Genomic DNA, 24,807 nt, shown 5'->3' with positions numbered 1-24,807 from the left:
AAGGGAATTCTTATTTTTAAAGTTCCCCTTAATAGGAATATGGAGATATTGTCAACAAAAGGCAAATATTCCTAGACAATTACTTTGAGGATAAACAAGTTGATACAGACTTCTTTCCATCTAATATCATCAACTGTATGCACAAAAATATGTTAATTGAAGTAACATTATTAAAGGCATTGAGTTCCATGGAAACTATGTAACAAGTGTTTTAAGGGGGCTATCAATTAAGTTATATTATAGTAAAGCTTCACATATTATGAAATTACATTGTCAGATCAACCTTAGAGAGAACATATATTCCATTAAAATCAGTGTTTTATAGTTTTAAAAGTATTTTAGATATACCCACTATACCTTTACTTCTGTTTTAAACGTAACAAGTTTCACAAAGCAGGACAGTCTGCAATTCTAAGATATGAAGCTCTATAAGACTCAAAGTTAAACACCACAAACTCTCTGGGTGTTTCAGAGCTCAAACTGAGACATTTACAATCAATTCTGAAGGTGTGCTATAAAGAACATTTTATCATGCCATTAACTACAACTCACACTATCCAAGTAGTTTGCTAAATGAACCATCTCTTCCCTCACAGCAGTCTGATTACTCCCCATCATGTCATACTGAAAAACAAAACAAAAAAAGGAAAAGAAAGAAAATTAGTATGGGGATAAGTAAAATGGCAAGAGGGCAGTTTGAGAAAGGTTTTTTTTTAAAATACAAATTAGTATGATTAGTTTACAAATCTTACATCTATGTCTAAAATTAAGGACAATCTGTAGAAGACACCCTAATAGATAAAGGGAATTAAACATAAAATGAAGTCTATTTTTCCTAAACATGAAATAAACCAAATGTTCCTCCAAATTAGCAAGGAGTTAAAAGTCAGTATAAATTAACTATAACATTTAGATCAAATTTATGCTCATTAAAAAATAAAGCAGGTTTAGGAATGTTATAGTACAAAAGGTTTATACTTTGATGTTTCAAAAGATGTGATTTATCATCGATGCCAAGTACTCCCTTCACCAAGGCAGGTCACAAACCTTTCATACATCAGTAGAATGCCTTCATGGGCTGCCTTGGCACAAAAATAAAGTTGCCTGGTAGTTAATTTTCTGGAGACAAGAGGGAAGGTTTAAAAGTATAAAAACATCTAAAGTTCCTGAATTATTATCAGGTCAGTAAAAAACAGTGGTTCTCAAAGGTTGTTCCACAAAACTTTGCATATTATTGTAGATGAAAGAAAATGTATAATTTTATCTTATATAAATTTTACTCACCTAGCATACATGGTATAATAAGTATAGTATTCATAAAATAAACAAAACTCATCTATTGCACATACATATTAACCTCAAAACACCTCAGACATTGAACTTTCAAAAAACTCAACAAATACAACTGCTTTTACTAAAGGGAAATTGCATGTATGCAAGTCTCCTGACTCCCATACTATTGTTTACTTACATTTTTAGTGGGCCATGATTCCTCACATCAAAGAATAATACTGTGCTATGAACAAAAATGTTTGAGACTCATTGGTCTAAAATAAGTCAAATAAGTCAAAGAATGGCAGTTTAAAGGCATCATCACCAATCATTTTATGTGCTAGATTTTATTTGTGGTTAGAGTTCAACCAAAACAACTGGTTTTCAATTGAAATAAAGCAATTAGTGTAACTGATTCTCTTCACTGAAACAAAAGGTTGTTTTGATGCTATGTGAACAATGAGATTGGACCTGTGATTTCACTGCCAGAGGGAACACCCTAGCAAGGAAACTCTTGACAAATGCAGGTAAACACCTCTGTGATGATCTGCGTAAGAAAATGTTAATCATTTAACCAAAGGGCAAATATTCAAGATTATTTATGATATTGCTTTTATAGTCCGAAAATGATAAGACAAATTCAACATAGTTCTTTTAAAATCAAATTAGTCATAGAAAGGACTGAATGAAATTTAGGTATTTCCTTTCAAACTTTTTTGCTTCAATGCAACATTTCTTCTAGGGACACAGCATAATTATAAGAACCTTTCAAACACTGAAATATCTACTTCTGTAATTTGTCAAACACACTATATCTGCTATTAATCCATTATTAGGGACACAACTCACATTGACTTATCTTCCCTATGCTTTATTCCTTTTACCACTTGAAGGTAATGAACCTGTAATGAACAAATCAGAATCTCAGTCTCTGAATGTCACTATTTTACTCTGAACCTATCCCACTAAATACATATATTTATGTATATACACTCACTCTCAGACAGATTCATGATACTGTCGATGGTTAGCTTTTTCACAAAGACAGAACTGAGTGGTGTGAGGATGTATCTATACACACATTTGTGTATATTTACAATGGTCATCATCCCTACACATATAACCTACATGGAAGGGATAGACCGTTTTGACAGTATTATATGAGGGAACCAAGAGCAAAGGCAATTTTTTTAAATGGTTACAATGTAATGGTTATCTAAAACTGATGAAGTTGAGAGCGTGTCTTCTTATGAACAAGCCAACTCCCTGGTTACCATCTTAGTTCACTGTGCTAGTTCATCATTGAACTTAGGGGCTGAAAGAAGATTTTTCTCTCTGCTATTCCTTTGTTTATCCCAGTCCAACTTCCATGTACAGTAAAATAGGTAGACTTCCAGCTTATGAAGATACATGATTATCTGAAATTCCAGGGAATGGAAGAATCTGATCAAATAATAAAGTAGTACTTGATGTGCCCGATTTATATTCATTAAGGTAACTAATTAAAAGAGGTCTTGATGCCTGCCTTCATAGCCAAAAAAGACTCAAGGTAAGCTATGAGAATGTGAGAGGAAAATCCCTAGGAAAGATATTTCAAAATAGAAAAATCTTGGATTTTCTCCACAGTAATAGGTTCATTCTGCCTATCTTTTCAAATAAAATAAGAAAAATATTCAACAATCTTACCTTTTCTTTGTCTACAACTATGAACAGCTCCACATATCTGGTGTGTGGAAGAACGGCTCTTTTTCTCTGCCAAGAGAACAATGATAAAGGCAAATAAGTTCAAAGGTTCACACACACAAAAGAACTTGCTCTAATCAATCCTCCATAAATTAAGAATACAACTGAGGTAAATTTCAGAAAAAAACTGGAAAGACTTACATGAACTGATGCAAACTGAAATGAGCAGAATGAGAACACTGTATGCAATAAGTACAACGCTGTGTGATGATCAGCTAGGAACGACATAGCTCCTCTCAGCAATACAATGGTCCAAAGGACTCACGATGGAAACTGCTCTCCACAGCCAGAGAAAGAACTATGGAGTCTGAATGCAGATATAAGCATACTATTCTCACTTTATTTTGCGTGTGTGTGTGTTTCCTTTTGGTCTGGTTTCTTCTTTCACAACATGACTAATACTGAAATATGTTTTACCTGATTGCACATAGTTAACCTATATCAAATTGCTTACCGTTTTAGGAAGAGGGGAAAAGAAAAATTTGGAACTTAAAATTCTGCCAAAATGAATGATAAAAATTGTCTTTATATATAATTGGTAAAAAAAAATAATAATAAAATACTATTTTAAAAAAGAATACAACTGCTGAACATGTTATGAAGTTCTCATAAGGGGGAAACTTTTAAATTAAATTATGCTTCTGAATATGAATAAGAATAGTCAGTTCTAGGCTGAAGCTATATTACACAAGTTCTCACATGTAGACTTCAGGTTTTCTGAAATCATATAATTTAAATAGAAAAACTAATGTTTGGGAGAATTTTTTTGTTTTCATTTTTCCACAATGGGAAAATCTACTTCTACATTGCAGGAAAAAGTCTGTTACTTCCCACAGCAGTTAAGAGAGATAATAGCTATCATCCCTTGTTGAAGAGCCCATCTTTCCCTCATTTCTGATGGGCTTTGCTCTTTGATTTCTATCTAGCACAGCTTTTAGAAGACTATAGTAGAAGTCTAATGGAGAGACATATAATCAGACAGTTTGAGTTTTTCCTTGCCTTTTATGAAACCAAAAAGCTATATGCATGACTTATCTGGTCAAGATAGTACCTTAGTACTTGATTTCTGACACATAACTATATTAGTAGCTGGCTTGGTGTTTCCAGTGTTTCTAGTAGTCAATCAATTAGCATTTATTAAGCACCTACTATGTGCCCAAAACTGTGCTAAGCAATGGGGATATAAAGAAAGGCAAAAGACAGTCCCTGCTTTTAAGGAGATCACTGTCTAAAGGGAGAGACAGCATGCAAAAAACCATATGAAAATAAGATATGCTAGATAAATTCAGGAGTATTCTTAGAGGGAAGCACTAAGGCGGCATTAAGGAGGACTGAGAAAGGCTTCTGGTAGAAAGAAACAGAAAGAGAGAAAGCTGTGAATTAAAGGAAGCCAGGGAAGCCAGGAGATGGAAATGAGGGAGAGAATTCAAGGCAAGGGGACCACCAGTGAAAATGAATGTGGTGGGGGCAGCTAGGTGGCATAGTGGATAAAGCATTGGCCCTGGATTCAGGAGGACCCAAGTTCAAATCCGGCCTCAGACACCTGACACTTACTAGCTGGCTGTGTGACCCTGGGCAAGTCACTTAACCTTCATTGCCCCGCAAAAAAAAAAAATAAAATAAAATGAATGGGGTGAGGAGATGTGTCTTTTGTAAGGAAGGAGGAGGAGGCAAGTGTCACTGAACTACAGAGTGTATGGAGAGGAGTAAGGGGTAAGAACACTGAAAAGGTAAGAAGGGAAGGAGCTAGGTTATGAAAGTCTTTAAAAGACAAAGGATTTTATATTTGATCTTGGTGGTAAGAGTGAGTCACTGGAGTTACTAAATAGGAAGAGGTGAGACCCACGTTTGACAACTGAGTGGGGAGAAACTTGAGAAAGGGAGACTAATTTTTCAACAGTCCAAAGATGAGGTGATGAGGGCCTGCACCTCACTGGCAGCAGTGTCAGAGGAGAGGGCTAGTCTACAAGAACTGTTACAAAAGTAGAAGTGAGTCCTGACAGCTGACTGGATGGGGGTAGTAGTGGTGAGATAGAATGAGGAAATAAGGATGACACCTAGGTTGCTAGACAGGATGACTAGAAAGATGATGGTAACCTCAACAGTAATAAGGAGGTTAGGAAGAAGGGAGGAAAAGAGGGGAAAAAGAAAGGAGAAAGAAAGGGAGAAAAAGTAGATCTGAGAGTAATCTGCACAGAGATAATAAATGAAACCAACAGAGCTAATTAGGTTACCAAGTAAAATAGCATAGATGAAGAAGAGGGCCCAGGATGGCTTCTTAGGGGTCTCTCCAAGTTAGTGGATGTAACCTGAATGAAAATTCAGCCAAGGAGACTGAAAGACTAAAAGAAGAATCAGATAGGTAGAAGAACCAAGTGAGAGTAGTGTTCTGAAAACCTAAAGAGACCATCAGGGAGCAGAAGATGGTGACTAACAATGTCAGAGGCTACAGAGAGGTCAAAAAGAGTTAGAATTAAGAAAAGGCCATTATATTTGGTAGTCACCAGCTGATTGATTAGGTTGGAAGCCAGACTGCAAAAATTAAAAAAACAAGGTAAAGAAAGGAAATAGAGAGAACTATTGTAGAAGGCCTTCTCAAGGAGATTAGCCCAAAAAAAAAGGGGGGGGGGAATAGGATAATAACTAGTGTGGCTAGAAAGATGAAGACAGTGCTTTTTGAGGATGGGGGATACATAATCATGTTTGCTGACAATAGGGAAGCAGTGAGTAAAGAGGGAGAGGCTGAAGATTACTGACAGCAGGGATGTTGGAGAATATGAGATGGAACAGGATTATTTGTGTTTGTGGAGGGATTTGCCTCATCAAAAAGGACTGCTTCCTCATGTGAAATAGAGGTGAAGGAGGACATCTGGGTGATGTGAAATGAAGAACAGGGGAGAAGAGGAAGCTCTTTGTGAATGATCTCAATTCTTTCAGTGAAGTATGAGGCAACCTTCAGAAGAGCTGCTGGGCTAAGTGGGAAAGGGAAATCAATTAAGGAGGAGGTAGAAAAGGACTGCCTTGCTGCAGTAAGGGCTTAGTGGAAATGAAGTAACAAGCTGGCAGGAGACTCAGTCTGCAGTTTTGTGGGGCTTCCTCAGTATTTACTAAGCAGCCCGTGCACAGGAATGGTGGCGCAGATCCACCAAATGGATGGCTCAAGCACAGGTTGGACCATGTCACTCCTGCTCAAAAACTATTAGAGCTTGGTACTGCCTCTGACAAAATACAAATGCATATATTTGGCATTCAAAGCTTCCTGCTTGTCTCCTCACTCTCCCTCAGACACTCCATTCTGGTCAAAGTTTCCTACCTATTCTTCCCCAAACACCCTAAGCCTTTGTACAATTTACCTTCCAAGGTTGGAAATGTTCTCTCCCTTTACATCCCACTTCTCAGAACCACTAGCTACCTTTGCTGCTCATATCAAGTGACACCTCCTCAAAAGAGGCCTTTTCTGACTTCTCCCAGTTGTTGCTGCCTCCAAAAAATTAATCACAGAAACACAGAATGAAGGAATTTGAAGGGACCTCGATGACATCACCTAACCCAGACAAGAGAAGGAAAGTGAGCACAGCAAGTGGGGGACCAGCCCTGTCTGGTCATTCCTCCATGCTGCCCATTCCATTTTTTGACAGCTCACATTGTGAGCCAGCTTTTCTCCCCTGACATCAAGCCTAAATGGGTCCCTTCTACTCTGGAGCACAAATAACCTCCCCCAGAACACAGCTAATGTGTGCCTCCCCACCCCCAAAGTCTTCTCCAGACGAAACATGCCCAGGTCCTTCAACTTGAAATAGAAGTCATCTTTTTTTTATTACTTTGATTACAGAATTAAGCTCCCTTCTTTAGGAAGAGCTAGTCTTAAAATACACCAGACTAACAGTCTCTCTTTTTTTTTTAAGTGAGGCAATTGGGGTTAAGTGACTTGCCCAGGGTCACACAGCTAGTAAGTGTTAAGTGTCCGAGGCCAGATTTGAACTCAGGTCCTCCTGAATCCAGGGCCGGTGCTTTATCCACTGCACCACCTAGCTGCCCCCTAACATAGTCTCTTAAGTCTAGGTTACCAATACATACATTGAGAAGATTTTATCACCTGAATAAGACATAATAAAATAATCCTAGAATTACTCTTTTAAATAGCTAGGTTTCCCTTTCTGGCAGAAAGGGGGCTGACCAGAGGCTAAATCCCCCTTTCTGGAAGCAGGAGAAGTGTTAGCCAAAAGCTAAGCTCCTCTTTCCACTCTTAGTGTACAAGCTGTGTTTTTCTTGAGCTAGAGTCTAAACTAAGTCATGGACTCTGCTAAGGATGATGGGGAGAAATGGGGTGGGGGAAGGGGGGGTAACTACTAACCACTGACCACAAGTTCCTCTTTCCCAGTACGCTTTCTGGTTACAAAAGGTACAACCTGGAGAAAAAGATGTCTGGCATAGGATTAAGAAAGTCTGGGAGAGGGGGCAGCTAGGTGGCGCAGTGGATAGAGCACTGGCCCTGGAGTCAGGAGTACCTGAGTTCAAATCCGACCTCAGACACTTAACACTTACTAGCTGTGTGACCCTGGGCAAGTCACTTAACCCCAATTGTCTCCCTAAAAAAAAAAAAAAGAAAAGAAAGAAAGTCTGGGAGAAGCTAACTAGCAGGTGACCTGCTTTGTCCAGTGGAATTATGTTCAAAACAAATTTCTGTAATTTTTCCAATTCCTCTTTTTTGTTATAAAACCATCTCTATAAATTACTCTTTATCTCTGACCTCTGAGGAGTCAGGTGACTTGGTTTAATATATAAATACTAGCTTTGCAAATTAAATCACAGAGGGCTCAGTAACTTTGTCCTCAGTTCCTTTTTATTCTAGGTAACCATTTTTAACAAACTGATCCTCACGATATGAACTTAAAGCTCATTCACTATCATGACAGGTCTCCAAACACTCTCTCAGCTTGTCAATGACCTGCCTAAAAATGTGAGTCCCAGAACTGAATACAATATTCCAGACAAGGTCCAACAAAGTCAGAGTAGAAAAGGACTATCCCTTCTCTATTCCTGGAAGCTATGCCTCTTTTAATGCAGCCCAAGATCACATTAGCTTTTTTCAATGCCACACCACACTGTAGAGTCAAACTTAGCTTGAAGTTCACAAAAAGCCTTAGCTCTTTCTTGTTTTTTGTTTTGTTTCGTCATTGTTGTTGTTTTTTGGAGGGCAATGAGGGTTAAGTGACTTACTGAGGGTCACATAGATAGTAAGTGTCAAGTGTCCAAGGCCAAATTTGAACTCAGGTCCTCCTGAATCCAGGGCCAGTGCTTTATCCACTGAACCACCTAGCTGCCCCCTTAAGACTTACCTCTTTTTCTGAACAACTGCTGCCTAACCATATCTCCCCTCTCAGACCTGCAAAATTGATTTTGGCAGGGGAGGGGGGTACCCGACCTTGCTCTTACCCTTAATGAATTTCATCTTAGATTTAGCTCAGTGCTCTACTGTCAGAATCCTTCTGGATCTTGAATCTATTTCTTAGCTTCTTAAACAATGGGGGTCACTTAACTGAGTGTGGGAGTCTTAAAAAATTTGGCAACAGTAAAAGATTATGTATACCAATTTTATATACTTAAATACCCAGGATAACATAAAAATTTCTCAGGCAAAAAGGGGTTGTGAGTGGGAAAAGGTTACGAAGCCCTGATCTATTTGACTTTTTAAAATCCTTTTTAAGTTCAAGAAATTCTTTATTTTTTTTTTTGCTTGTGACCAATTCACATTTTTCTTTGAAGCTCTGCATGTAGCTGTTTTGACTTTATTGCCTTTTGAGTCTGTGTCTTGATCTTCCATGTCAACCTAAGAACTTTCAATAACCATATTTTGTTGTTGTTTGCTCATTTTTCATCCTATTCCTTAAATTAGAACTTTATGTTAAAGTTGGGTTCTGTGCTCAGGATAGAGGGGACACTATACCAAGATTCAGGCCTTTCTTGTTGATGTTTTCAGAGTTAGTTCTAGGGGTTCTAAAAATTTTTGCTTCTTCCAAGTTTAATGTGATCTGGGGAGAGGTGTGGTCACTACTCTCCTGGCCTATCTATGTTCTGATCTATAGGCAAACACATGCACTCTTCTCTACCTTGGAAATGTAACCAGGGCCTTTGCATCCCTGAAGCCACAAGCACTAGTGAGCTAGTGCTCCTCTTCACCCTGGGACTGTGACTCAAAACTGTGTATGGGCAATGACAACAGGGTCCTACAGCCAGTGACAATAAAGGGTCTCCTGTAATCTCCTCCTGACCAGTTGTTGACCCTCTTAACCTTCTGTGGGCTGAAAACTCCCACTGCTACTGCTGCCCCAGCTGTAGATGCAGACACTCCCCAAGGCCTGCTACAGCCTGGAGCTCTGCAATCCACACTTGGCTCTAGGTCCGACTACCACCCAGTGAGACAGACCTTTCCTGCCAATTTCCTAAGTTGTCCTCAACTGGTTCTGCTGCTCCAGAATTTAATTTGAGGTGTTATTTTAACGTTGTTTGGAGGGGAATTTGGGAGGGCTCAGGCAAGTCCCAGCCTTTACTCTGCCATCAGGGCTCCATGAGATGGATGCTGAATCAAAATCTAAAATCTATTTAAACATTTTAAAATTGGCTTTGTATTTATTTTTGTATACACACTGCATTTATCTCCACTGTATCTTTTACATAGGATGTAAGTTTCTTGAGAACAAGCACTGTTTCATTTTTGCCTTTGAATCTACTGCCTAACAATGCCTTACATATGTATAAACACTTAATAAATGCTTGTTCAATGGAACTGAAAAACCTAAGGACCAGTAAGCCTTTTTTTTTTTTTTTTGGTGAAGCAATTGGGGTTAAGTGATTTGCCCAGGGTCACACAGCTAGTAAGTGTCAAGGATCTGAGGCCAGATTTGAACTCAGGTCCTCCTGAACCCAGGGTCAGTGCTCTATCCATTGCACCACCTAGCTGCCCCGCTGCAAGCCTTTTAACAAGACCATTTCAGCCTGGTTTCCTAGCTTTTTGTTACAAACTAAAAGCACAATCCCAGAAGTCCCTAAAATCAAAATTGTTGCCAAGGGAAACTCACTGTATATCCAGCCACATTAATCCTGTGTCTCACAGTTCAGATTACCATTCTGTGACTATATGACAGATACTAGAACATCTCACAGAAGTCTGCCAAGAAGTAAAATAATATTCCAAATGCTCAGAGGCCAAAACATTTATATGGTATTTTTTATTCCATAGTACTCTGTCAAAATGATAAGGGGTGGGACAGTTAGGTGATGAAGTGGATAGCACACCAGGTATAGAATCAGTAAGACCAGAGCTCAAGTTGAGCCTCAGACACTAGCTAGGTGATCCTGGCCAAGTCACTTAACCTGAAGCAGTTCAGTTTTGCCCATCCATAAAATGGAGACTCAGGATTTTTGTGAAAATTAAATTTAATAATAATTATAAAGTGCTTAGCAGAGTGCCTGGTACATAGTAAACTCTATATAAATGCTCACTATTATTATAAAAGGGAGAAATGCAGCCATATTTATTAAATAAGACAAAGTTACACCATAGCTGTACAGTCCATAACACTTTTCAAGCTTTCTTTAAGATTGTGGACTGGGGTGGCTAGGTGGCGCAGTGGATAGAGCACCGGCCCTGGAGTCAGGAGTACCTGAATTCAAATCTGGCCTCAGACACTTAACACTTACTAGCTGTGTGACCCTAGGCACTTACCCCCAAATGCCTCACTTAAAAAAAACAACAAAAACGATTGTGGACTAACACTGCCAGCATCTGTTCTATTTCTAAAGAGCTGTATGAAACTAGAGGTTTGTACCTTATTTGTGTAACCCCCTTGAGCAGTCTGGTGAAACCTATGAACCCCTTTTCAGAATCATGTGGTTTTTAAAAATCCATAACTGAAGGTAATGTCAAATTTCAGGTGAAGGATGGTGAAACCAAAGATATACTTTTTTTTTTCGCATGTAAGTTTATGGAATCCCTGAAATCAATCTACCAACCCATGTTAAAAACACCTTTTTTAAATTGAACAGTAGAGGGCACAAGGGAGTTTTCCTTACCCTCAGCAGCTGAGTCATACTAAGAGATTGTTTCTGTAATTCCTTTTTCTCTTCATTTGCTGTGGTTTCTTTCTTCAAGTCTTTAGTAGTTACTCCACAAGTCAGAGGTTCTTGCTGAACATCGTCCAGCCGATAAATGAGGTGCTCAAAATGAGAACTAGATTTTAGAGGTTCAATCCCATAACTGGTACTTTCCAAATGTAGCAATCCCCTAAAAATTTAATCACTTTCAAAATTAGTGAACTGCAAAATTCACTTAAATAGAAAATGTTCTCATTCTCAAAAACTAATAAAGCTTATGTTAATCATAGGATACTAAATATAAAAGGGGCTTTGGAGATTGTTTAAACTAACCACTTCATTTTACAAATAAGGAAATGGAAGTTGAAAGAGGTAAACAACCTTGCCTTAGTGGCAGAGCTAAGATAAGAATCCCAACCTTCTGACTCAAAGTCTAGTTAGTTTTCCATTACACACCACATTACATCTCACAGTAATATACAAAACCATTAAGGAAAAGCAATTCACGTTCAAATTACATGGTCAAACCCCCTAACAGTTATACCTGAAATTTTCCTAAGTTTCATAGAGCTAAAATGACAGCAAAAAGAAAAAAATTGGAGAAGATTTTAAATAAATAAAAAGCAATATTTAATAGATTGCTTTACCTGAGCCCAAAACAAGTGCTAAGTGCAACAGATGAATTTGGGACACCTTCCACATAGCCCCGATAATGGCAGTGATCCTAAATGACAAAAATATTATCTGCATCATAATCTTATTGCTAAAGGTCACCAGTGAAATTAAGTTCTACACTATCAAGAACTCTTTGTTTGTAACTTACATTACATATAAGGGCTTAAGAATGGAATTTTTAAGATACGGTTTCTCCATTCCCATAATAAAAGTACACAAATGCTTAGGTAGAAGGACCCAGAGGATGCTAAGAACAAACAGTTCCACCCTGAAGACATTCCAACCTAGAAGTAAACAAGGAGCATTATGTGTAGCTTAACATTTCCAAACAGACATGGGGTTAGTGAATGAAGACCATGGGAGTTAGGAATACCAAGAGTCAACAACACCTCTCCACATACTGGCTGAGTGACTTTGGTAGCTATATGGCTTCATCTTTCAATTCTGCAGGCAATTCTCCAAGACAGCAGGCAGTACAATGCTGACCTTCATGACAGAAGGGGTTTCCTTCTTCAGGAGTTCCTTACACTAATGGAAATCACAGGATGAATTCCTAAGTGTTTTCAAAACGCAGATACTATAGGGAGCAAGAGCAGGCAACTGTCTTCTAGTACACAAGAGGACCTTGTGATGGACCGGGGCCAAGAAAACAGTTAATTAAAACATTATTATTGCTGTTGCCAAAGATGGATATTGTTGTTTTCTTATATTGGCCAATTTGTTATAGTTATGAACTGAACTGTATCTTTCTAAATGTAATGGCTTTTTCCTTAAAACTGGTCAACAGCCAGTGACAATTCAAATCCATTACCATTTACTAAATCTAGCTTCTTTAGTACCCTAGAAGCTCTATCTGCCTCCAAAAATACTTTGTACTGGAGAGTTTTGCTACAGGACACCTCTGATCTAATCCAACCTTTTCATTTCACAGGGGAAGAAAAGAAGACTCAAAGTCACAAAGGGAATAATCAGTATTTGCTGAATTCAATTTCAAGTAACAGAATTTAGCCTTGAATCCAGATCTCCAGATTCAGGCTCTTCCTCCTTTACCACAAGGCTTTTGCTGCCTCTGGTGATCTTCAAAATTATCATGGAGGGGAAAAAAAATTATGATGGGGGGAGAAGTCATTTGGTCCATGACATCAATATGCAATTATTTCTAGAAGGAGGGGAAAAAACAAAGAATTTGCTCTTTCATTTGTCAAGAAAATAACAAGCTTAGATTGTCCTGCTCATTATTTCATAATATGAGATTTGCAAATCAAAAGTAGATCTCTCAAAGCAGAAAAAGCCCTAACAGAATAAAATACATTTTCAACATAACAAATAAATGTTCTAGTAAATATTCTTCAAGACTATGAATTTATATTTATATTTATACAACAGATACAGGCTTAATTTATACATATTTTAATAAAAGGAGAAGGGTAATATTTAATAGCTAAATAGACAACAGGAAAATACTCTGCTTAGCTTAGACAAAAAAGTAGAATTGCTTGTGCTATAACCAAACATCACCAAGAGCCAAATTCAACAAATGGTAATTAATTGCTTGGTCCTGGCCGGCTCGGTCCCCGAGAGAGATTCTCTGGAAGAGAGGGCCACACCTCTTTAGTCTGTTGTTTTCAGTCAGCAAAGAGAGTGTTAGAATACAGAACAGCTTACAAATGCTTATTAGTAAAATGTCAATGGCTTAACATGGAAGAGGAGTGACTTCCCAAGGTATCAAACTTTAAATAGAATATTAATTCAAAACTTCAACTACAATTGTAGAAACTTACTTACAAATGTACAAACTTAAGGATAAAGATCTGCTACTTTTCTTAAATGTATACAATACCAACCAGGGACCTCTGTTTTTCCTTTGATAAACAAAATGAGACCTTATTATCCAAGAATATTTTTCTGGTTTTTAAAAAATAAACAATAAACCACTAAGTGCCTAAACAAAGATGCTTGAAAAACATAGTTTTTTAAAGTCTTGTGCCAAGAGCAAAAGAAAAAATTACCTCCATATCAGGATGGTCCAAAAGCAGAGACCCCTCTTCACTGTAGGTATAAACTACAAAATCTTTGGGCAACAGTCCCCTAAAAGAGGAATAAAATAGATTTCATTTACAATGCTTTTTTTCTACATGAATAAAAGGGCTCAGTCTCTAGAAAAGTTGGTCTAACGCCAGGAAATTGGTAACATCTGGCAGGAATATTGTTAATATCAAATCTAATATCAATTTCTCTATCAAACGGCCATATGGACAGTAAGAAAGCCCCCATCCCCACCCCCACCAATCCTAGTAATGTCAGAATTCTTTCTAGTAAAGTCCTTCTAATCCTACTCTAAATGCCTTTACTCTCAATTAGGTTCAAGCTCCCCACCCTGGGATCTCACCCTGTAAACAAAGACAGCTAGAACCAAATCAGCTGCCAAAATGGCTTTCAAAGTCCTTTCGGTGCAGATAGGGATTTATGGTGAGTTAGATAGTAAAGGGTAAAAAAAACAAAACCCCAACAACACAGGATAAAATGGGTTTCCTTGCCCAGAATGCCAAGGGTGGCAGCGGTCTCAAGACCGGGCCTAGATACCTAATATGACTTTCTTCTCCTAAAAGTATAAAAACCTTTTTTGTAAGTTTCCCTGGGGTACATACATATATTCAAACTTGGGTGACCCCAGGGCTATAGGCTTGCAACCCAGTAATCTTGATTAAAGATGCCTTATTCTTACATTTATAAGTTTGATTTCAGGACCTGACATACTAAAGCAATTAAAATCAAATTTATGAAGATAATATTTAAATATAGGATATACCACTGCAAAACCAGCAATATACTGGAATGGAATTAGGGTCAAAATAGTCGTGAATGACAAAAACAGGATGTTAAGTTCCCTGTTAATCTCTTATGGTCACAAAGTTTTTGCTGTGAGAAACAAGGCATAAAATATCACTGACTTAATGAGTTTAGCCCATTTCTTAGGAATGATTACCTAAGGTAGAATCACCGTCCCTCTGATGTGTGATGGAATTAGGGTCAAACTGATCGTGAGTCATCCCAAAAGAATTACAAGACTCAGTGACTCAGTTTCCCAAGTTTTATTGCAATACTGTGGGTGACCACAGGGAGAGAACCAGAATAGTGGAAAGGTATCTCTCAAATTAGGAAAGGAAAGACAGTTATATTTATAGTATGGATAAATTGATTATCAGTCTCATTAAAATAATCTCCACCTTAGGGAGGTACAGGGGAGGGCTTATCCTAACTTGGAGTTCCTGGGGTCCTAAGCCAACCCCCGAGGTGGGTGCCTTTTTCTGTGGAGTTGTGTTTGGGGGATTTACATGTCGTAAGGTGAATCTGAGGACAAATTTGGCCTTTTCTGCACGTCTCTTTCTGTTTTTTGGGGGTTTTTTTGCAGGGCAATGGGGGTTAAGTGACTTGCCCAGGGTCACACAGCTAGTAAGTGTCAAGTGTCTGAGGCTGGATTTGAACTTAGGAACTCCTGAATCCAGGGCCGGTGTTTTATCCACTGCACCACCTAGCTGCCCCTGCACGTCTCTTTCTGGTTCCCATGATTAGTTTCAAAACATCTTCATTTATTATTTATTTCGTCTAAATTTCTATAGCCTGTCATTTAGTCTAAGGTCTTCATGGCTTCTCTCTCTCCTGTTCCCGTTATGGGTACTGATTTATGTGGGTAAGAGAACTTAGCATCCTGACTTGTAAGTTATCCATTTAATGGGATCTGAATCCCTCTTAAAGCTCATATCTGAATTAGAGCTTGGGTCTTAGGTTTTTCTATTAACCCCTTTTTGCCTCCTAGATCATTCCCCCCTTTTCATATACCCTTGGGAAAAAGGATAAAAGGATGACGATCATCTCTTCTGTTACTGCTTCCTGCTGAGTGGGGGGTGAAGTGGGGGGGGGGGGGTGTGCACGGAGGCAGTGGTGTTATAAATTGAGGGAGATCTAGGAACCAGAGTTACAAATGAAAGGACCACAACACAAAACACAAATAATTTACAAACAGACCAAAGGGCAATAGTGACCTTAATACAGAACAAATCTAAGAGTTCCATGAAAAACTAGACGAAGCAAGCAGTTATGAACAGTTTCAGCCATCCAGGTAACCTCTGTTTACATTACGTAGAACAAGAAGGCTTAAAAAGATTCTCCAAGCACAGTATAATTACACTACTTGAAATTCTACTATATGAAGATTTCAACAGCCTCTTAAGATGCAAATAACTCTCCCACCAGCTAACACTTTAAGAACAAGAGGCATGGGGCAGCTAGGTGGCTCAGTGGATAGAGCACCGGCCCTGGAGTCGAGAGGACCTGAGTTCAAATCCGACCTCAGACACTTAACACTTACTAGCTGTGTGACCCTGGGCAAGTCACTTAATCCCAACTGCCTCACCAAAAAAAAAAAAAGTAATTAAGAACAAGAGGCAACTGTAAGATAATGGAAAACCCATTGTATTTGGAGTCAGGAAGGAAGTGTAATTGTTGTGAGGAGATATATTAATATCTCTCATCAGAAGTAGGCAAATTATGCCCCATGGGTCAAATCCAAATACAACCAACCCCTTTAGATACAATAAAACAATTTACAAATGCAAAAACATTCTTAGTTTGCAAGCCCTTACAAAAATAGTCAAGTGACTTCCCATATTCACAATCTAACCTCAGTTATCGGATCTGAAGCCAGAACTCCCTTCAGGACTGAATCCAAACCTAGCACTCTATTCATCATAGTGCTGCTTCTCAGTTGTGAGAAAAGGAATACAAAAATGTGAGCTAAACATTAAGTGCCATCTAAAATTAAAGGCTTCCTGACAGAAGATGGGTCTGGGTCAACATCTCATACCACATACCTAGATAAGTTTCAAATAAGTACATGATTTAGCCATGAAGGATGACATCATAAACAAATTAGAAAAACAATGAAGAAATTACTTGTTACATCTGTGGATAAGGTAAGAGTTCATGACCAATAAGAGATAGAGATCACAGAGGGTAATATGGACAATTTTGATTATATAAAACTAAAAAGTTTTTGCACAAATAAAAGCAATACTGCTAAAATTAGAAGCAGGTAACTGGGGAAAAAAATCTTTGCAGAAAGTTTCTCTGACAGAGGGCTCATTTCTAAGATAGGTAGGGAACTGGTTCAAATTTCTAAGGATAAGACTGATAGTCAAAGAATATGAATATGCAGTTTTCAGAGGAAGAAATACAAGTTATCAAAGTCATGGGGGAAATAGGTAGTGGGGGTACTTAGGTATTCCTCTTTAAAGAATCACAACTCTCGGGCAGCTACGTGGTACAGTGGATAAAGCACCAGCCCTGGATTCAGGAGGACCTGAGTTCAAATCCAGCCTCAGACACTTGACACTTACTAGCTGTGTGACCCTGGGCAAGTCACTTAACCCCGCCTTGCCCCACAAAAACAAAAACAAAAAAAAGAATTGCAATTCTCACACACAATTCAATTAGAATAAAATAGTCTTTCTTTTATTTGGGCACTTAGAAAAAGTGACCAAGAAGGAAGTCAAAGACTTCACCTCAAGGGGAGATGGTTAAGAGACATGATTCTCTGAGGTACCTTTCTCCTCAACCTGAAGGGAGGACGTATGGTGGGTAGAACTGATGGGATGAACACCTGACTATGGGAAATTTCCTTTGGGGGTAGGAAAGCTTGAGTGAGAGGTGGTGGTCCGGCACTGATCAGGCAGAAGCCATGCCTAATGGGCTTAACTCCCTTACTTCTTAGTTATATTCATCCTGATAGCTAGTTTTCCAGTTTAAACTTTAATAGTCCCAACCCCATGTCATCAATAACAATATGAAAAAATGCTCTAAATCACTATTAGAGAAATTCACATTAAAAAAAATTCTGAGGGGCAGCTAGGTGGCACAGTGGATAAAGCACCGGTCCTGGATTCAGAAGGACCTGAGTTCAAATCTGGCCTCAGACACTTGACGCTTACTAACTGCGTGACCCTGAGCAAAGTTACTTAACCCTCATTGCCCTGTCCCCCTCCCAAAATTCTGAGGTGCCATTTCACTGTCATCAGATTGACAAAATTGAAGGAAAAAAGAGAAAATGAAAGACTAGAGGGACAGTGGAAGGAAAGAAGGAAGGAAGGGAGGGAGGGAGGGAGGAAGGGAGAAAAGAAGTCATGATTGTTTTTAAGGTGATTGTATTCCCCCAAGATACCATATTTTTTTAAGCCTACAACATAACCTATAACAAGAGGTACTTGAGTTTGTTATGAATTATAATCTTGTTGAACTCTAAAATGTCATATTAATCTCTACCAGTTATGTTAATATCTCAGTGTAAATTAGTTATTTATACTTTTTCCTGAGATATGCTCACTAATGGAATAGGAATTTTAACTGGGAGAGAGTGACTTTTGAAACATGAAGACACTGCTCAGGGAAGAAGCTTGTGAGTTACTACAGTGAGAAGCTCTGACAACTCAGGGAAACACCATAAAAACACTGGGGATAAGATTGTAGAAGATACGCCCAAGATATGCAAAGAGTTCCAGAAAGGAAAGATAGAAGGGCAATGAAAACTTAACTTCCATCAGTCTTACTCAGGATCAGCTTGTCTGAATGTTTTTTCCTTGTATCTAACAGTCTAAAAATGATGAATAATTTATCTTTCCCCTCATAACTTAATAGCTGAAGCATTACTGCTATCCCTACTTGTTTTATTTACCAGTTAACTAAAGCATAACCTAATTAGAAAAAAAACCTAAAACCTCAGAAAGTACTACCTAAAAGCCACTATCTAATGCCTCTTACTTATTTCTTTCCAGATGAACAACATGTTTCCTTCCTTCAGCCTGAATGACATAAGACATCTGGTCCTAAAAGAAAGAAAAGAAACAATAAAAGTCACAATTGCTTTCCAAGTGATCAGACAACAAAACAAATATTACATTCCAAATTAGAATGATCAATACAGCTCAGTGCTTTGCTTTTGACATTGTCACCAAATGTTATCTAGCATGAAAACAGAACATTTGCATTCAAAACATTATGAATGAGGGAGCAGCTAGCAGACCCAATGGCTAGAGTCCTAGAGTCTGGAGGACCTGGGTTTAAATCCAGCCTCAGACACTCAACACTTAGCAGCTGTGTGACCCTGGACAAGTCACTTAAACCCAATTGCCTCGCCATAAAAAGAAACAAATCATTATGAATGTACTCAGGCAAGAACTGGTTTAGTATAGTAGAAAGATTTATAGTCAGAACAAGTAGATAGCTCCTACCATTTACCAAGACGCATGAATACTGGCCACAATAAGTCTATTCCAATGCTTAATTACAATATATAGTCAACCCTGCTCTTGAAGGTTAGAGGACAACCTCTGACAGATACCACCTTACTGAAAAGGATTTGTATGCAGTCCCTATGATGGACAATCAACTTCAGAGGACATCTGGATACTTATCCAGACAAAGAGGCTTAACACCATTTGAGTGGTCACAAAAACCTATGGGAGGGGCAGCTAGGTGGCGCAGTGGATAGAGCACCGGCCCTGGAGTCAGGAGGACCCGAGTTCAAATCCAGCCTCAGACACTTGACACTTACTAGCTGTGTGACCTGGGTAAGTCACTTAACCCCAAATGCCTCACCAAAAACAAACAAAAACCCTATAGGAAAATTTTTTTTAAAAAGTATCCTTAGTCTTATGCAGCTCCTTCTGTGCTTGAAAAGACAGTGGCAGAACAGCAAAAAGGGATCAGAAGGTGTTATGGATCACAGTTATTATCCAATCAAAAAGTATTTATTAAACACACTTAATAATAAACACACTTATTGAACTGCATTACTCATAAAGAACATAAGTAACCACCATGAAGGTAACTACAGTTTAAGAGCCAAATCTATTGCAGAAAATGAAGAGGGAATGAAATTCTGTAAAGAATTTTCTAAGACCTTCTAAATTAAATCAATTTAATAAGGCAGGCTACCAAAAGTATGTTAGACGGGGCAGCTAGGTGATGCAGTGGATAGAGAGCACTGGCCCTGGAGTCAGGAGGACCTGAGTTCAAATCCAGCCTCAGACACTTAACACTAGCTGTGTGACCCTGGGCAAGTCACTTAACCTCAATTGCCTCATGAAAGGAAAGAAGGAAGGAAGGAAGGAAGGAAGGAAGGAAGGAAGGAAGGAAGGAAGGAAGGAAGGAAGGAAGGAAGGAAGGAAGGAAGGAAGGAAGGAAGGAAGGGAGAGAGAGAGAGAGAGAGAGAGAGAGAGAGAGAGAGAGAGAGAGAAAGAAAGAAAGAAAGAAAGAAAGAAAGAAAGAAAGAAAGAAAGAAAGAAAGAAAGAAAGAAAGAAAGAAAGAAAGAAAGAAAGAAAGAAAAAAAGAAAGAAAGAAAGAAAGAAAGAAAGAAAGAAAGAAAGAAAGAAAGAAAGAAAGAAAGAAAGAAAGAAAAAAGTACGTTAGAGAATATTGCTCAGAAATATCAGAAAATTACCCCAGAAAGACCAATGAGAAAGGAAACCAAAAGAATCAGAAGATCTTTCCTCCGGTCCAGAACAGCTCATGAAAATAACCAGAGGTCCAGAGCAGAGACATCTCACTCAGGAAGCCAAACAAAGAACAGAAAATGCATAACCCAATGAAGGCAGGAAGAGAGCTTGTGCCAGAGAAACCAATGTGATCACAGGTAAAGCAGCCAAAAGCCAGGAAGAGAGACATACCTGGTAAATGATCCCACTGTCAGAGACAGGAAGAGGAGGCAGGAAAGAAAAGCCACCAACAAACCTTAAGCCTTCCATCCAGTACTCAGGAGGCTGTTACAAGCTCCTGTAATCATGGACTGGAAGACAGATCCTAACACTCTTAGGTCGTTACCCCTCAGACAGCTGAGAGCTACAGCAAGAGACAAGAGCAGCACTGGGTTAAGAGCCTGAGCAAGGAGGACTGTGATGGAGGAATAAGGCCAGAATGGTCTCTGGAATCCAAACGGTGTCTGCTGGATTAAGAAAAGCCCAAGAGGGAAACCTAGAAGAAGAAACCAATCCTATAACAACTACGAGGCAGAAAGGGGGACGGGGGGACGGGGGTGGGGGGGGGACGGGGGGGGGGCCACAAGTGCAGCAGGATGGCTTAGCTACATAAGGACTACAATAATGGGGAAGAAATGAAACAGGAGATAAAAAATGAAATCAGAAATGAAATAAAGGTTCAGGGGAAAAAAAATGAAAAACGAAACAGCTTGGGACAGAAGTTGTAAAAAAACATTACTCAAGTATCAAACTCCCTGAAATACAAAAGGGAGCAATAAGAACTCAATTGATTTCATGAAACAACAAGCAATAGTATAACAACGTCAAAAGATTCAGGAAAAAAAAGGCCAAAGAGAGATAATGTAATAAAGACTGGACTCCTTGAAAGCAATAACTAAACAAAAAACCTGAGATGTATTATAGCAGACAGCAGAGTTAAAACATAATTACAAGAAAATTGCATGGATATGTTAATCTGTTATATATAGACTGGAATATGACATTCCAATGACACAAAGAATAACAAAAACTAAGTTACCCTGAAAATCTGAGCAAAATCATATAGAGGGGAAAATGGATCTTTACTAGACTCAAAAAGAGCAAGTGGAACCACGTCATTCTCCTACTCAATAAACAATTAAGATTCCCCACCCCCCAAAAAAATATTGTTCAGGATTAAGAAATTAAAATGACTAGAGATCTGTAGACTATACAAAAAGCCTAACACCAATACATCATAAATACTTTCTTGAAGAGTGGGAAAAGTGCTGGATGGATCGGACAAGTGGTGAAAAACACCACCAAAAAATATGAAATACAGCAGATAAGAAATCCCTCCAATCCTTCCATCACAAAGCTTTCAAAGTGATTTTCCTCAAGTATGCAGGTCTGAGCATGTTATTTTATTACTCAACAAAATCCAATGGCTCCCTAATACATCCAGGAGCAAACAGAAACTATTGTGTTTGGAATTTAAAATCCTCCATCATCTGGCCCCTTCGTACCTTTCCAGTCTTCTTACATATGCTGTTTCTCCATGAATTCTCTAGCCCCAGCTGTACTAACCCATTAGCTTTTCCATCCACACAACACATGCACTGTCTCCATGCCTTTTCACTGTCTGTCCCAAAGATTTGGAATTCACTCCCTCCTCAACCCCAACTCTTTGAATCAAAATTCAGCTCAAGTGTCATGTTCTACATGAAGTCTTTCCTGATCCCTCCCTCCCACAATTACTTTGTATTCATTTGGTATATATCATACATATATATACACACACATATATACATATACATACTTATATGTATATACATATATGTCGTGTCCTGTTATAATTTAAGCTCTGTGAAGTCATAAACTGTATACTTTTGAATTTGTATACCCATAGCTTAACACAACCTAGTACACAACAATCAGGCTTCCTGATTGATTCCTTTTTGAATCATTTGCCTTTGTACAGTTAAGATCATTGACTTGTTTAAGCAAAGACCAAAACCGACAGCAAATTAAGAACAAAAACTCTAACTTACCTGATTTGAAAGGTGTTAAATGGGAAAAGGATAGATTAAAAAAACAGACAAAAGACAAGAACTATCACCAAGCAAAGGTTAAATAGGGAGAGGAAATGGGGAGGATTGGTTTTTTAATCCCAGAAATGACTGTGATATGATGACACAAGGTATTAACAATTTTATAAAAACTTAAATAAATGAATTTAAAAAAAAAAAAAGACAACCTGGGGGCAACTAGGTGGCACAGTGGATAAAGCACTGGTCATGGATTCAGGAGGACCTGAGTTCAAATCCAGCCTCAGAACACTTGACACCTACTAGCTGTGTGACCCTGGGCAAGTCACTTAACCCTCATTGCCCTGCCCAAAAATAAAACAAAACAAAAAAAGACAACCTACCTGTGCTGAATAGGGCCTAGGGGCCTCTCTCCTTTCTCTAACTAATCTCCAGGGTGTTATAATTTCATAGGAAGACAGATGTGAGGTCTGCTGAAAACCTATCAAAGGAAAAAGCAATCATATTAAAACAGATGAGCAGGGGAAAACATGTGGTACCCATGAAAAATATCAAAAGCTCAAAGTACAAATTTCTGAAAAACTATCATACATGCACATATAATAAAACACCTCTCCTTAAATCTTTTCATAATATTTCATGTGGATTTTTTTTGCATCCTGTCTGCTATCACATTTACTTGTATATACATCACATCTTCCATAATAGACTAAGATCTCCTTGAGGACAGAGACTATGTAGTTTTTTATCTTTGTATCAATGTGCCTTGCAATAGAAGGTACAGAGTAAAAAATTTACTGAATTAAATACAGAAAAGCAACACTATATTGTGGTGGATAGGTAATAAGAGAAATAAAAGTTAGAAAGTACTCTCTTTCCTCTAGATAGAGATACATGAAAGTATGTACTCAAGGTCCCCAAACCTATTCTATGTGTCACAGAATCAATTCCTGTTTCCTGAGTTCCTGGAACAGTTGCCAGAGAGCTGAAATGAAGGGCAGGTCTTCCTGGGCACTCAAAGGCCCCTTCCTTGCATTCTATCCTGCTCTCCCGATGAACCTGAGTTTTAGTTCAGGACACAGTCACTCTCACACATGTCCCTCCCTCAGCTCTAAATTATCCCTGAGGGGCCAGCATGGTACAATTTATGATGACTAATAATCTGGACATAGCAATGTAAATGTCTCCATTGTTCATAGTTTATTTGCTTTCTTTGTCCTTCCCCTTCTTTGGTTTCATGAAGCAGTCAGTTTTTACCGGCAAATGTTCTGAGGTCATACTAAAGATTTGCCCACTACTGATTAAGCAGAACTTTCCTTGTCTAGCACTTATTAGAGGTCGACAAACATTACCCTTCTCATCTTTGTTAACTCTTACTCAGTTAGTATTTATTCACTTTACTTCAAGCTGCTACATATACAAAAAATGGCCATGGATGGAAGGGCTACGAATAGATCACCTCTGCAGATATGCTTTGGAGTAACTAAGTAATAGTCACTGAGCATTGACTAAGTGCCTACTCTGTGACAAGTAAGAGATGGGAATCAAAAGAAAGACAAAAGACAGTTCCTGCCCTAAAGGAGCTCACAGACTAATGAGAGAGATGGCATTCTAACAACTATGTATGAACAGATAAACACAGGACTCTATATCTGATGCTGGAGGTGGTAGGGAGTCACTGGAGTTCAGTGAATTGGAGGACCTGAGGGGGGAACATGGTCAGACTTGCAGCTTTTCACACTGTGATCACACTCTTCTCCTTCATACTGTCTTCTCTCTAGGTTTCTGTGACACTGCTCTCCTGGTTCTCCTGCCCAACCAATTACTCAAGTCTCCTTTGCTGGATCTTCACATGGGTCACACAGGCTAAAGGTGGGTGTCCAAGAGAACTCTCTCCCCTGGGCCCTCTCCTAGTCTCCCTCTATACAATTTCATTTGGTGATCTCATCTGCTCCCAATTCAATTACAACCTCTATGTTGAATGATTCTCAAATTTACTTATCTAATATCTTGCCTAAACACTTTTCTAATATTTCTGTTGACCTCCAGTCCTGCAACCCTGCTACCTATTGGACATTTCAAATGGGGTGTTGTGAAGATATCTTAAAATCATCATTTTCGGGACCGCTAGGTGGCGCAGTGGATAGAGCACCAGCCCTGGATTCAGGAGGACCTGAGTTCAAATCCAGCCTCAGACACTTGACACTTACTAGCTGTGTGACCCTGTGCAAGTCACTTAACCCTAACTGCCTCAGCAAAAAAAAGAAAAGAAAAGAAAAAAAATCGTCATTTTCAAAACTAAATTGTCTTCCCCCTACCCCCACCCCATCCTCTCTTCCCAACTTCCCTATTATTGTCAAGGTACTGCCATCCTCCCAGGCTCACAACCTAGGTGTCATTCTCAACTCTTCACTCTCTCTTACCCCCCTCCTGATATCCAATCCATTGCCAGGACCTGTCAATTTTA

At 38.7% G+C, this 24,807-nt stretch overlaps 1 protein-coding gene across 4 annotated transcripts in view; it reads right to left on the bottom strand.

Moving 5' to 3' along the window:
- Positions 1 to 24,807, bottom strand: part of ADAM9 (ADAM metallopeptidase domain 9) — a 98,398-nt gene that overhangs the window by 58,762 nt on the left and 14,829 nt on the right. For all 4 annotated transcript variants that reach the window (XR_006354744.1, XM_043982594.1, XM_043982595.1 and 1 more), the window contains exons 2-8: positions 22,724 to 22,821; positions 18,598 to 18,662; positions 13,794 to 13,872; positions 11,757 to 11,833; positions 11,089 to 11,299; positions 2,959 to 3,024; positions 553 to 624 (exon numbers count right to left, since the gene is read on the bottom strand). Coding sequence is in view for 3 of the 4 variants with exons in the window: in XM_043982594.1 (XP_043838529.1) it covers positions 553 to 624; positions 2,959 to 3,024; positions 11,089 to 11,299; positions 11,757 to 11,833; positions 13,794 to 13,872; positions 18,598 to 18,662; positions 22,724 to 22,821 (668 nt within the window). In the remaining variant the exon portion in view is untranslated. The remainder of the gene's footprint in view (positions 1 to 552; positions 625 to 2,958; positions 3,025 to 11,088; positions 11,300 to 11,756; positions 11,834 to 13,793; positions 13,873 to 18,597; positions 18,663 to 22,723; positions 22,822 to 24,807) is intronic.

The sequence above is a fragment of the Dromiciops gliroides genome, chromosome 2 (genome assembly GCF_019393635.1).
Source record: "Dromiciops gliroides isolate mDroGli1 chromosome 2, mDroGli1.pri, whole genome shotgun sequence".
NCBI classification, from domain to species: domain Eukaryota; kingdom Metazoa; phylum Chordata; class Mammalia; order Microbiotheria; family Microbiotheriidae; genus Dromiciops; species Dromiciops gliroides.
This window is presented reverse-complemented; position numbering and strand designations above follow the sequence as displayed.